The 13,016-nt window shown below is 36.0% G+C and overlaps 1 protein-coding gene across 8 annotated transcripts in view; it reads left to right on the top strand.

Annotated features, from left to right (window-relative positions):
• GDAP2 (ganglioside induced differentiation associated protein 2) overlaps positions 1-13,016 on the top strand; it is a 70,292-nt gene that overhangs the window by 11,426 nt on the left and 45,850 nt on the right. For all 8 annotated transcript variants that reach the window (XM_014847709.3, XM_044749461.2, XM_014847689.3 and 5 more), the window contains 2 exons: positions 8,454-8,607; positions 9,063-9,151. In XM_014847709.3, the coding sequence (XP_014703195.1) occupies positions 8,454-8,607; positions 9,063-9,151 (243 nt within the window). The remainder of the gene's footprint in view (positions 1-8,453; positions 8,608-9,062; positions 9,152-13,016) is intronic.

The following is a 13,016-nucleotide window of genomic DNA, read 5'->3' as shown; positions in this document are numbered from 1 at the left end:
TGAAATTCTGTCATCCCATTTTATAAAAAGTATTTATGAAATACAGCAATGTTTCTTAAAATGTAACAGCAAATTCCACCTGTATAAAATCTTGATTTCTTTGACTTCTACCATTTAAAATTAACAGCTGGTTTCTAACCTAATAAAGAGATTAGAATTTGAATAGGAATACTTATAATGCTGGCTCCATGAAAGAGGGATAGAGAGAGAAGAATTACATTATCTGATCAGGAAGCTGAACTTTCACTGTGGGGACAGAAGGAGGAAAAAGGGGGAAAAGCCCTTAATTAAACTAAAAACATGATACCATGAAGAACATGTAGAAATTAGAAAATGTATTAGAGATAATGCTAAGTTCTTTGATAAAAGTAACAAAGAAGAAGTCCTAATGGCCTGTGTGTGTGTGTGTGTATTGTCACTTACACATTAGAGCTGGACTAATGGATTAAACAAAGAAAAGAAAATTTAATACAAGTGTACAAATAAAACTTCAATATTTAACGACGTGCTGGAGAGTCTCCAAACTGGGGTTCATATTATAACTCTGCCCTTTACTAACTGTGACTTAAGACCAATTACTTCACCTCTGAGCCTGAGTTTCCTTATCTCTAAAATGAGGAGGGTGATAATAGTCCCTACCTCAGTTCCTGACACATAACAAGAGCTCAATGAGTATTTGAGGATGGGAAAACGAATATCATGAAGACTAAATTAAATAGTGGACATTCAGTACTAGGCACATCCTGCACGTTCAGTGTTATTGCTCGTGCTGGCTACAGGCCTCAGTTGTGTTGTTTCATGAATCAGTGCCAACCTGAAGAGAGATTGTTAATGATGCACTGAAGAGCTGAATACTTAGTCCTGTCTCTATTTTAGATTTTTAATAACAACTTAGTAAATGATTACAAAGTATGATTTACCAAATGTATGGAGGGTAGAAAGCTGGGAGGAGTAACAGGAGATATTGGATGATAGACTAAAGATTTTTAAATATCTGAAGTGACTAGAAGTGTAAGCCAAAAAATGAAAAAATTGACAGGGATGAAGATAAAAGTCTTGGAGTAAGTTTGAAACATTATTTACCCAAGTTCAGGATGAGGAAGCCCAATTTGATAACTCTTCTTATATACGAAACTATTTGCTATCTCAGTAAAATGACACTATCATTCATTCTATTTTTCATGCAAAAAACTTTAGGGCTAACATTTCCTTCTTCCTTATCCCCCACATAAAGTCTGTCATCAAGCCCTAAATATATCTTGAATCTCTCTGTATCACCATCGCCTTCAAACTAGCCTATGTTGCCATCATCCCCTGCCTGGACTATAGCCATAGCCTGCCTCCCAACTGGTCTCCCTACATCCATTCTTCTTTTCTTAAATCAGTTTTCCAAATACAGTAAGCATTTGCTTTTTAAATTATAAATCCCTTCTTATTGCTCCCCTGCTTCAAACTATTTAGTGGCCTCCAATTACACTTAAAATAAAATCCAAACTCCTTAAACTAGTCTCCAAGGTCTTGCAAGATCTCACTCACTTGCCTCCAGGTTCATCCCACATCCTCTTTTCCCTTCCTCACTGTACTTGAACCAAACTGATCTTCTCTCATTGCTTTGTCATCCAAGCTTCTTTTTGATTTCGCTTGTACTATTGCTCTTTCTCTCAGTTCTCAACTTTTATCTAGTCTTTGCGTATTATATCTCTTCCTCAAAGCACTGTTTCCTTTTACTTCAGAATTGATCAGTCTCGCCATGGTATACGCTCTCAGCCTGTAGTGCTTCTCTTTTGTGCCCTTATCAGAATTGTAATTTTGTAAATTGTTTATGTGATGACTATTTTCCTATTAAATTTTGGACTCCATGAGGACGGGAACTGTATGTCTTTTTGGCCTCATGTGCCCAATACCAAGAATAGTGAAGGCATCCTTTAAGTTGCTGATAAATAAAAGAATAGAAGTTCTCTGGGGTTTTAAGTGACTAGACTTGGAAGTGATAATGTGTCTTTTCTACTGAAAATGCTAACAGTATCAGACTGCATCATTAGAAATACAGCATCACAATCAAAGGTAACTTGTTATCAGTTTAAAATAGACTGTTGTATCTATAAGACATTTTATGTAAGCCTCGTGGTAATCACAAAGAAAAAACCTATAATAGATAGACAGAAGATAAAGGAAAAGGAATTAAAACATACCAGTAAAAAAAAAATCACTAAGGAAGACAGCAAGAGAGGAACAAAGAAACTAAAAAAGAACCACAATCAGAAAACAATTAACAAAATGAAAATAGTAATTCCTTACCTATGAATAATTATTTTAAAGTAAAAGGACTAAATTCTCCAATCAGAAGACACGGAATGGCTGAAAGATACAAAAACAAGATCACAATATGCTGGCTATAAGAGACTCACTTTACGCGGCCAGCCCAGTGGCACAGCGGTTAAGTTCGCACGTTCTGCTTCAGTGGCCCAGGGTTTGCCAGTTCGGATCCTGGATGCGAACCTACACACCGCCTGTCACGCCGTGCTGTGGCAGGCGTCTCACATAAAATAGAGGAAGATGGGTGCTCGTGTTAGCTCAGAGCCCATCTTCCTCAGCAAAAAGAGGAGGATTGGTGGCAGATGTTAGCTCAGGGCTAATCTTCCTCAAGAAAAAAAAGAAACTCACTTTAGCTTTAATGACACACATAGGCTGAAAGCGAAGGGATGGAAAAATATATTCCATGCAAATGGAAACCAAAAGAAAGCAGGAGTGGCTATACTTAGATAAAATAGACTTTCAGTCAAAATTGGTCACGAGAGACAGAGAGGGTCACTGTGGTGATAAAGGGGTCAGTTCATCAAGAGGATATAACAATTGTAAGTATATATGTACCTAACATTGGAGCGCCTAAATATTTAAGGCAAATATTAATAGAATGGAGAAATAGCATATGATAATAGTTGGGGACCTCAATACCCCATTGTCAACACTGGATAGATCATTCAGACAGAAAATTAATAAGGAAACAGCAGGCCTGCAAAACACCATAGACCAAATGAACCTAACAGACGTCTGCTGAATATTCCATCCAGCAGCACCAGAATACGCATTCTTCTCAAGCATACAGGGAACATTCTCCAGGATAGATCATACATTGGGCTACAAAGCAAGCCTTATCAAATTTATGAAGATTCGTGTGGAAATTAAACAGCACGCTCCTGAACTCCTAAATGAAGTTGTTTTCAGGTAGTTCATAGATCTTGAATCTCTTTGTATCACCACTGCCTCTAGCCAGCTTGTGCTGCCATCATCCTTGATAGAAGATACATAAAACATCATTTCAGTTCAGTTAGAGAAATTTTTCTAGGAAATAGAGCTTCCCAAAGATGGAATGGATAGGTTTGGCTTATTGTACCCAAATTTCCAAAAAAATATGTTGACCTTACATTCACTCTTTGAATTTAGGAATTTTATGAAACTAAAGCTATGTAGGGTTTGTTGTTGTTTTGGTAAAGAATGTGTGATAAGAGACAGCTAGATTGACAGATGATGTTCAGCTTTAAATTAGAGTCAGAATAGCATCTGATAATTCACCTATCTACTTGTTTCTAGGCAAAAATATATATGATTAAGTACTTAATTATTAAGTACTTAAGTATCTTAAGTAATAAGTTTAGATATCTCTATGTGTAAAGTGAGGAGAAAAGTATTTTTTCTTCCAATCAGGATCACTGTACAGTTTTGCTCCTTACATTTTCTGTGTTACTCAGTATTTAACTGTGTGCATTTGATAGGGTGGGAGTACACACAGTACCTTTTTGCCTACTGTGTTCTCTTACGAATAGCTCTCTTTTTGCTATAAGCATTAAAACAACTTTTGTGTTTCTTACTGTGGATGTTAGGATTTGGAGAGAAATAAGTGAAGTTGAAAAGTCATAACTAATCTTTAATACTCAGATTATCATTGCAGCAATGCTCCTTAGCAGAAGATGTAGCCGGGAATAAAGGCATGAAGACAGAGTTATGGCTGGAGTGAACTTATTTAGTGAACTTGTGTTTATTTTACAGGAATTAAAAATACTTTCAGGACTGTGTCTTAAATGTTTACATTGATGTCAGGATTTGAGCTTTGGGTTGAAGAAATCTGGGCTAGAAAGAAAAAGTGAAAGATTGGGAAGCAATATAGCATTACTTAGCATGACTAATCTCCTAAGTTCTGAGTTTTTGTAACAGTCGTTAAAGGAAAGGTATAATTCCCCAAACCAGAATATCCAGAATACTTAAAATTCTATTCCTGAGCTCAGTCCTGAAAGATCTTCAGGACTGATTCTGCAAACTGACTGCCCAAATGCATGTTTGCTTGCCTGCTTGCTTTTTTTTTTAATCAAAGTAATGCATTTATATAATTTCTTTTCAGTAATTGTTTTCTAGTTATAGAAGCAGTAAATGTAAATTGTAGGAAATTATATGCCCACAAGCTAAAAACAAATGAAAACATTTCCACCACACGAAGATCACCACTCTTAACACTTTAGTGCATAGTCTTCTGGATCTTTCTGTATCTGGATGTGGGTGTCTGAACACATTCTTAAATATTTTGTTACCAAAATAAAATAATTATATATATTCTGTCTTCAAAATAAATTAATAAGTTAATGTTTCTTCAGCAAATGAATTCCACCTTTTGGTTTCAGAAATTACCTCATCTGATACCCAAACAATGTATAAAATTTCCAGTTGACCCAAAAATGCATTTGCAGCTAGTTATCCAAACAGGTATCCAATCCAGGACCACACATTGCATCTAATTGTTATATCCTTTAATTTTTTTTTTTTTTAATCTAACACAATCCCTTTTTTATGACCCTGACTTGTTGAGTGAACTAAGCCAAGATGTTTTCCAAGATGTCCCACCTTCTGGATTTATCTGATTCGCCTGTGGTGCTATTTAGTTTGTTCCTTTATCCCTTGTATTTCCTGTAAACTGGAAGTTAGAGCTAATGGAATCAAGTTTGGCTAAAATATTTGTAGGTGATGTTTTGTGTGTTTAATGTTGTATCATATTAGATGGTATAAAATCTGATTGACCCCTTAGTGGACCGTTACTGGTACTGAGATGGCTCTCTGGAATGGAGTGATGACAGTTTGATCCTTCCATTTGTACGGTTATGTTTTATCCTTTATGACTGAAAGTAATCAATATGGTGTTATTTAGGTTCTGTAAATGTACAGTTCCCCATCACACATTCACGTAATGGTTTTAGCAGCAATTTCTAGTCCTTGTCTGAATCAATAATTTCATTAAGATTATGAAGTTATGTTTTTCTAAAATCTATCATTCCATCCACGTTCACTAGCTGGCATTCTTCTGTAAAGTAGAGCCTTTCCTCATTAAGTGACATTACGTGGTTACTCTGAATTATAGTTTCTGTTAGAGGGGCAGGATAAATTCTTGATTCTTGTAATTACCATTTTTCAAAATAAAGAATTGGTTTAATAGCTGCCTCAAATGGTGCCAAGTGAGTTTTTCCTGCCTTTCTCTTTTTTGAGTATCATTTTGTGCTTAGAGCTTTTCATTGATTAACGTATGTAGCTTTGAAAGTCAAAGAATTTTATGTCAAAAAGTATGAAGGAAAGCAACAGTCCTCTACCTTTCTCTTTGTTATCTCGATTCCTCTTCTCCAGGGGCAAATACTTTCAAACGTTTTAAGTCCCTTATCTTATTTATCTTCTATTTCCAGATAATATGTTCAAACTGCTATATTGATTTTTTTCATTTTTTCATTATCTGTTGACTTATTGTGGCAATTAAAGATTAAACTCTCTTTTATCCACTCCTCTCTTTTACATGTACGTACAACACTCACACATTTTCTTCCCCTTCACCACCTTCCCAAAATAGCCTGTCAAATTTTTATTAAAACAATATTCAGTATTAACATTGTGACTATATAAATATTGCCCAGAGCTGATTAGAAAACAGATTAGTATTCTTTCTGTATAGCTATTTTTCCTCTAGGTTATTAATTGATTTCATTATTTAAATTTTCTATGTACCTATCATTGATTCAATCCCAAACTTTTCTATGTAATTATAAACCTCCTCTCACTAAAGTCAAACACTTCTGTTTATCTTTCAGCTTCATTTTTTTCTTGATAAAGTCCCTCCTGGAACTTGGCTCCCCCACTCTCCATCCTCTCCTTCCTCTCCAGGGTGCTGTCTATGCCTGCTGCACAATTATCATCCCGAGAAAATTTAATGGATTGGATTGCCCCATTTCCTAGATTTCATGCCTTTCTCTTCTTTGATGTACTCCTTCATTTTTGTGAATAAATCTACCAGGACATTTCTGAGAAGGGTGGAAGGAAGCAAAATTACTGAAATCTTGGGGCCAGCCCAGTGCCGTAGTGGTTAAGTTCATACTCTAAACTTCAGTGCCCGGAGTTCACAGGTTCAGATTCTAGGCACGAACCTATACACCACTCATCAAGCCATGCTGGGGCAGCGTCCCATGTACAAAATAGAGGAAGATTGGCATGAATGTTAGTTCAGAAACAATCTTCCTGAAGCAAAAAGAGGGAGCTTGACAACAGATGTTAGCTCAGGGCCAGTCTTTCACCAAAAGAAAAAATTACTGAGATCTTACTTCTACCTTCACACTTTATTGGTAGTTTGGTTGGAAGTAGAATTCTAGGTTGGAAATCATTTTCCAGATTTTTGAAGGCATTGCTCCAGTGTCTTCTATTTTTATTATTGCTCTTGAAAAACCAATGCTATTCTCATTCCTGATCCTTTTTTATGCTACTGGTTTCTTTCCTAGAAAGTTTTTGATCTCATCTTTATTTCTGGTGTTCTCTTAATTTCACAGTGATGTGCCTTGCTGTGGTTTGGGTCTTCTGTGGGCTCATTGAGTCTAGAAACTCCTGTCTTTCAGTTCTGGAAAATTTCTTGTTTCATTTCTTTAATAATTTCCTTCCCTCTGTATTTTCTGTTTTCTCTTTAAAGAAATCCTATTGGATGTTGTTTCTCCTTGTTTAATCCTCCAATTTTCATATTTCTTAGCTCTTATTTTCTGAAAGATTTCCTCAACTTTAGCTTTAACCTATCTATTGAAGTTTTTATTTCTGCTGTCATATTTTTCACTTATCTATAACAGTTTTTATACGTGCTTTTTCCTGTCCTCTGAATAATCCTTTTTTATAACATTCTGGTTTTGTTTCAGAAGTACTCTATCTTCTGTTATCTCTCCGAGAGCAGTAATTGTGGTATTGGGAGGTTTTAGTTTGTTTTTTAAGTTTCCTTCCCTACATTGTCTATTTTCTGAGCATTTGTTCTGCCCCTCTTTTGTTAGATGCTTTCCTCACTTCTGGTGGTCCTTGAGTGTCAGCTGTGTTTAAGAGGAGGAACTGAGAAGCTCATGGGAAGCTCTGTGTGATGGGCAAAGGTTGTTGCTTGGTGGGTCTTGAAGAAGGTGATGAGCCAGCCCTCTTGTTTTGTTGGGGAACCTCCCTCAGTTATCAGAATCTGTAGGTCTTTTGGTTTGGGCCTCTTAGTTTCCTGGAAAGGAATCCTCCAGGAGTGTAAGCCTGGGTGTCTGTGTTTTGGAAGCCAATTAGGAGCAGAGATCTAGAGCTATCATTGTTAAATATAACACTTTAACTAAATCCCCTCCTTTTACCTATGCCTAGGGATCTGTCCAGAAACTCTAGTTCAGCATCTCCAGAGAGTAAACCTTCCCACTGCTGTGGTGGTAAAGACATGATCACCTTGCTATGTTGGCTGAGAGAGGGGTTGTTTGAGATTTGACTGTTTTTATGCAGACTTTTAACTCAGCCTTCTCTTTTTAGTCCCACTTCACATCATAGCCTTTAAAAGTACTTAGGATCTCCAATTTCGGAGCCTTTTTAGTGTTCTGCAATAGCAGCAACAACAACAACAATAATAGCTAATGCATGTATGCTCTTTGCATATAGTAACTCATTTAATCCTGTGATGTGAGTACTACTAGTATCCTCTTTAAATAGGAAATCAAGGCATGGAGAGACCAAGCATCTGCCCAAAGTGTCACAGCTGGAACATGGTGGCCTCGGGAATTGAATCAAAGCAGTCTGTCTTGAATCCAGCACTGCCTTTCAGTACAGACCAGCTTGCTTCGTAGTGGTTTCTCCATTTCTGCAAGCACTTAGGTTTTTCTGTTTTGCTAAATCAGTTACTTCTAGTCCATTGACTTTCTATCTTCCAAAATTTTGATGATGTTTATCTGTTTCATGTTTTCTTCTCTTTTCTTTGTCTCTATTTTTATACCTATTGTATTGCTTCACTGTCATTTTGAGAACAGAGATAATTGCTTGTGTTCAGTCCATACTTTTAACTGAAATTTCTCAAAAGTTCTTAATACTTTCTCTGTTTTATGCTTTGTTTTGTTGTTGTTTTCTAATACCTCCATGACTTATGTGTGCTCCATTGTTCCTAGGTTGCCGGACAGGTGAAGCAAAATTGACGAAAGGATTTAATCTAGCTGCTCGGTTCATCATTCACACAGTGGGACCCAAATATAAGAGCCGCTATCGCACAGCAGCTGAGAGTTCCCTGTACAGCTGCTACAGAAACGTACTTCAACTGGCAAAGTATGACTTACTCATTTCCTGGACATTGCGTGCATACATTGTTAAAGACCTCGGTTTTAAAATGAAACCTAGCTATGCAAGTCAAATTTTGAGGGATTTAGATAGTTTAGGAGGACTCTGAAGAATCAGGGAGAATTGATTATCTTCTCAAATCAATAATCAAATAGAATTGATTATCTTCTCAAACTTAGCGGAGTAAAAGGAATAGATTTGGGTGACTTAAAAATTTAACTGTTCCCATTTTACTCAGTCTTTACTTGGATTATTTTCCCCCAAATGGTGCAATTAAATTTTATCTTAATGTGATTATTAAAAAGTGCAATTGGGTGAACTATTATAGTAGATTTGTTGAAGGGGTAGGGATGAAGTTAAGCTGCATATTTTAACAGGATATGTATTATGTATATATTATGACTATTTGTAGTATAATTTTTGTGTTTTCTGTTTCGTTGCAGAGAGCAATCAATGTCTTCTATTGGATTCTGTGTCATCAATTCTGCAAAACGAGGTTATCCTTTAGAGGATGCAACGCACATAGCACTTCGTAAGTAATACTGGAGGTGCTGTACATAAATGGACATAGAACCTCATAGGCAGGATTGGGAATGTTGTACATAAATTGAGCCTTAAAAATTTTTGTATCACTAGTTAAATAGTTATGCCAAAGAAGATTTGTTGATTAACTGATCATGGCATCCCGGAGCGAAGTTTATATGTATTGGCAAGTTGCAGAGCTCTCAATTTACTTTCCTAGGTTGATGTTTTTGTCGATTTGAATAAAGGCTTAAAAGACTTGCTTATTAAATTTTAAAATGATACCAGGCTAAGAAGGATGGCCAAGGCATTGGGTATTTGAATCATAATTCAGAATAATCTTAACAGGCTGCAACAATGAAGTCAAAACAGATTGTATAATATCACATTCATATAGCAATTTGCAGTTTAAACAGCAGCTTGTACATATGTTATTTGAATATAAAGCCATGCATTTAGTTTTTAAAGGACTGGACTCTATCATTATGAGCCACAATGTCATATATGTGATATAAAAATATGGTGTTCAGCTTGAGAGAGTCTGTGATCTCACTGTATTATATGCAGATCAGGCCACATCTAGAGTTTTGTATATAGTTCTGGGTGTCATGTCTCATGAAACATTGAGAAACCAGAGGGCATTTTGAAACATTAGTGGTATTACTCCTGGAGAAGGGCATGCTTTTAGCATGTATACTGCGTGTTTCAAATACCTGAGAGTCTCATTGTGGACTTGCTGTATGTGGCATTTTTAGAGCAGTGATTCTTAACCTCTTTGGTTGTCCTAAACTACAGTGAACATCTGATGAAAGAAAGCTGTGGACCCTTTCCTCAAAGGAATGTGATACATATGGAGTTTACGTTTCAGGCAGTTTACAGATTTTTGTAATGGTTGTAGATAAGACCTCTGACTGTGGAAGGCAGGTCTAAGACCAAGTGACAAGGAAGGAGAGATTTTGGTCCCATTTGAGTTAGGACTATCTGTAATAGAAAGGTATTTTAAGTGAACTTTTTGTCACTGGGAACGTTTATGTAATGACTAAATGACCATCGGTTGCAGATACTATAGAAAACATTCCTCATTTAAGAGGGAAACCGTACTAGATGATCTTTAAGACCCCTTTCTATCTCTAGAATTTAAATATGAGGAGCTGAATGATATCTGCTAGAAAATTACAAAGATGTTTTTTATTTTTATGTATTTATTACTAAGATCTTTGAATTTGAATGTATAAATTATTATATAGTCTAGAATTTAGGGTGAGGGCTTGTTTAGTCTTAAATCATCTTATTTTAATAATGAGCTATTTTTTAAAACTAAGATTCTTACTGTTCAGGATTTTATTGTAAATTTATATGTTTTATAGTTACAGTTTATACTTTATACATTATTTAGACTGAGCTTATTGAGGAGCAGAGAACTTATTTTTTCATCTTTGTATTTCCAGTGCTTCCATATGTTAAGAATGCTTTACATATGGTACTTGCTCAAGAAATATGTATTTTAAAAGGGGATAAAGAAATTCCATTTTATTTTCTCAACAACCCTGTGTTTTAGGTAGATACTCACTTTATGAATAAAAAGGCTCAGACATTTGTCATGTTCTCAGGATTATGCAGACTTAGAACATATATCCAGGCCTGCTGACTCCCACTCTAGTAAGCTGTCTGTTATACTAGGTAATTCGTTATGCTTGAGTTAGAACTGCTTCAGTGGGACACTGCCATGTTAGAAGTAGCATGCATGTATTCTAAATGATGCCTTTGCAAAGCAAAGTTCCTGCCTTTGTATAATTCTTCCTGGCAAGGCTTTGGCGGGTCTCAACATCCTCTGATTCTACTTAGCCCTCGCCCTGTCATCAAATAGCTTGAGCTAAGCCTTCTTTTATGTCTCCATTTCTTGTTAAAGTAATCATATGGATTAGAATGTAGAGAGACACATCATTTTGTAGAAAAAGGCTCTGAAAAGGTAGTCAAGAAGACTGGTTTTTGGCCCCAGTTCTACTTGTTTAACTCTAGCTCTCTGGCCCCAGAGAAATCACTTGATACAGTACTATAAGAGTTGTCAGCTTTGAGCAGTAATTCCAGTAATAGCAGATAAAGATCAACAGTGAATATAAGAGACTTTGATGAAGGCTTTTCTGGGAATTTAATTAGCAAAAAGGAAATATAGCTCTTAAGGTGGACAAGTTAACTTATATTTTTAAGACTTATCTAATACACCTTAAATCTAGTAGCAAAACTATAGCATCTCATTAAAGAAAATACACATAAACAATTGGACCCTTTGCTCCTGTACTTTCTGAGCATTTGAGAAACAAATGTCTTGTACACTTTTGTAGCATATATGAGCCAAGAACAAATCTAATGATGTAACTGTAAGTCCTTAGTACACAAATCTTTCTTACTTATTAAGCTATTGTTGAATTTTATTTCATTTGAAACCTAAGTAATACCTTCTTGATAGATATATCAAGACTATTTATCTTCTTTTTCTTAGTTGATGTGTAGTTCAGTTCTTCTCCAGAAGAAGCGTAAAGAAACATCTGCATTGAAAAAATTTATCAGGTTATTTATTCATTCGACAAAACTTTGAGTGACTACTATGTGCTAGGCCATGTGCTGTATAGAAGAGGATACAGTGGTGAGAAAAAAGACAACGGTGTTTGTTCTTGTTGTTTCCAGGTTGGAAATTTTAATGTCGCAGATGTCATTCCCACCAGTTAAAAGGTTTTCACTAAAAGTTAGACACATGACAACCTGGTTGGTTGCAGAGAATAGTGCACAGATCAAACTTTGAAAGGAACAATTTGAACTGGCAGTTAAGCATTACAACCTTATAGCCATGACTTTTTTTTTCTCCTTTTTGTAGAATTACTTAATGAACTCTGGTGAGGGAATTCAAACTGGATACTATTTGGCGTTGTATTTTGTCTTCCAAAGGAAATCCTACAGTTACAAACTAGGAAATTGACTATTGTGTATGCACATTAAAACTTGGTGTCAAAGTAAATAGAATAGAAGAAAATCTCTTTTACAAAGTTCATTTTTAAAAAATTATTAAAGCAGAATAGAGGGAGAAATGAAAAGTAAATTTGTTACCTAACAGAGGGATAATTATGAATATTTGTTCAGTCCTTTAACAAATGGGTCTACTCTATTAGGTTCTCAAGATATAGTAGTGAACAAGGCAGGCAGTATTTAGATAACCGGAGCCATAAAATGTTAATTAGGTTACTAGTTACTTTTGAGTGATTTCTTGCCGTCTTCCTAAGATGTGCTAGGTCCTGGTGATATTAATGTAAAATATACTTGGCCTTCAAAAAGCTCATAGTCTCCCTATAAAGTGCTGTGAAAAGTTCATGAATAGAGGGTTGTTCAGAAGATTACAGGAGGAGCACAAGAAAGAGTGGAGTTCTACACAAAGGAGATAGCTTTTGACTGGGTCTTGGAAAATGAGTAGGAGTTCACTAAGAGAAAGTGATAGTGAGTGGTATCCTAGTCGAAGGTAACCATGCAGGCAGAGGTAGGGAGGGTAGTGTAAAGTAAGTGGCGTGTTCTGAGTACAGAAAAGAAGCTGATTTGGCTAAAGCATGTGGGGGGAATAATCTGAAATAGGACTAAGGGAGGGGGGTTAGTTGAGGTCAGAGTGAGCCATGTTAGGGACTTTGAATCTTAACCTATAAACAGTGCAGAGCCATCAGAAGTGTTTAGTGAAGAGAGTAGCATAAGAGGATAACTCAGGCAACACTGAATATGTAGATTTGGGAAAGAGAAACAAGAGAACAGTCGAGCTTGTTGCCAAAGTCTTTATAAGCATTGAGAGCCTGAGAGCAGCTGGAAGAGAGAAGGAATGGATGTTAGAAATGGCAGCA

Source organism: Equus asinus, chromosome 16, assembly GCF_041296235.1.
Source record: "Equus asinus isolate D_3611 breed Donkey chromosome 16, EquAss-T2T_v2, whole genome shotgun sequence".
NCBI classification, from domain to species: domain Eukaryota; kingdom Metazoa; phylum Chordata; class Mammalia; order Perissodactyla; family Equidae; genus Equus; species Equus asinus.
Note: the sequence above shows the minus strand (reverse complement) of the source record. Positions and strands in the feature narration are given on the sequence as shown.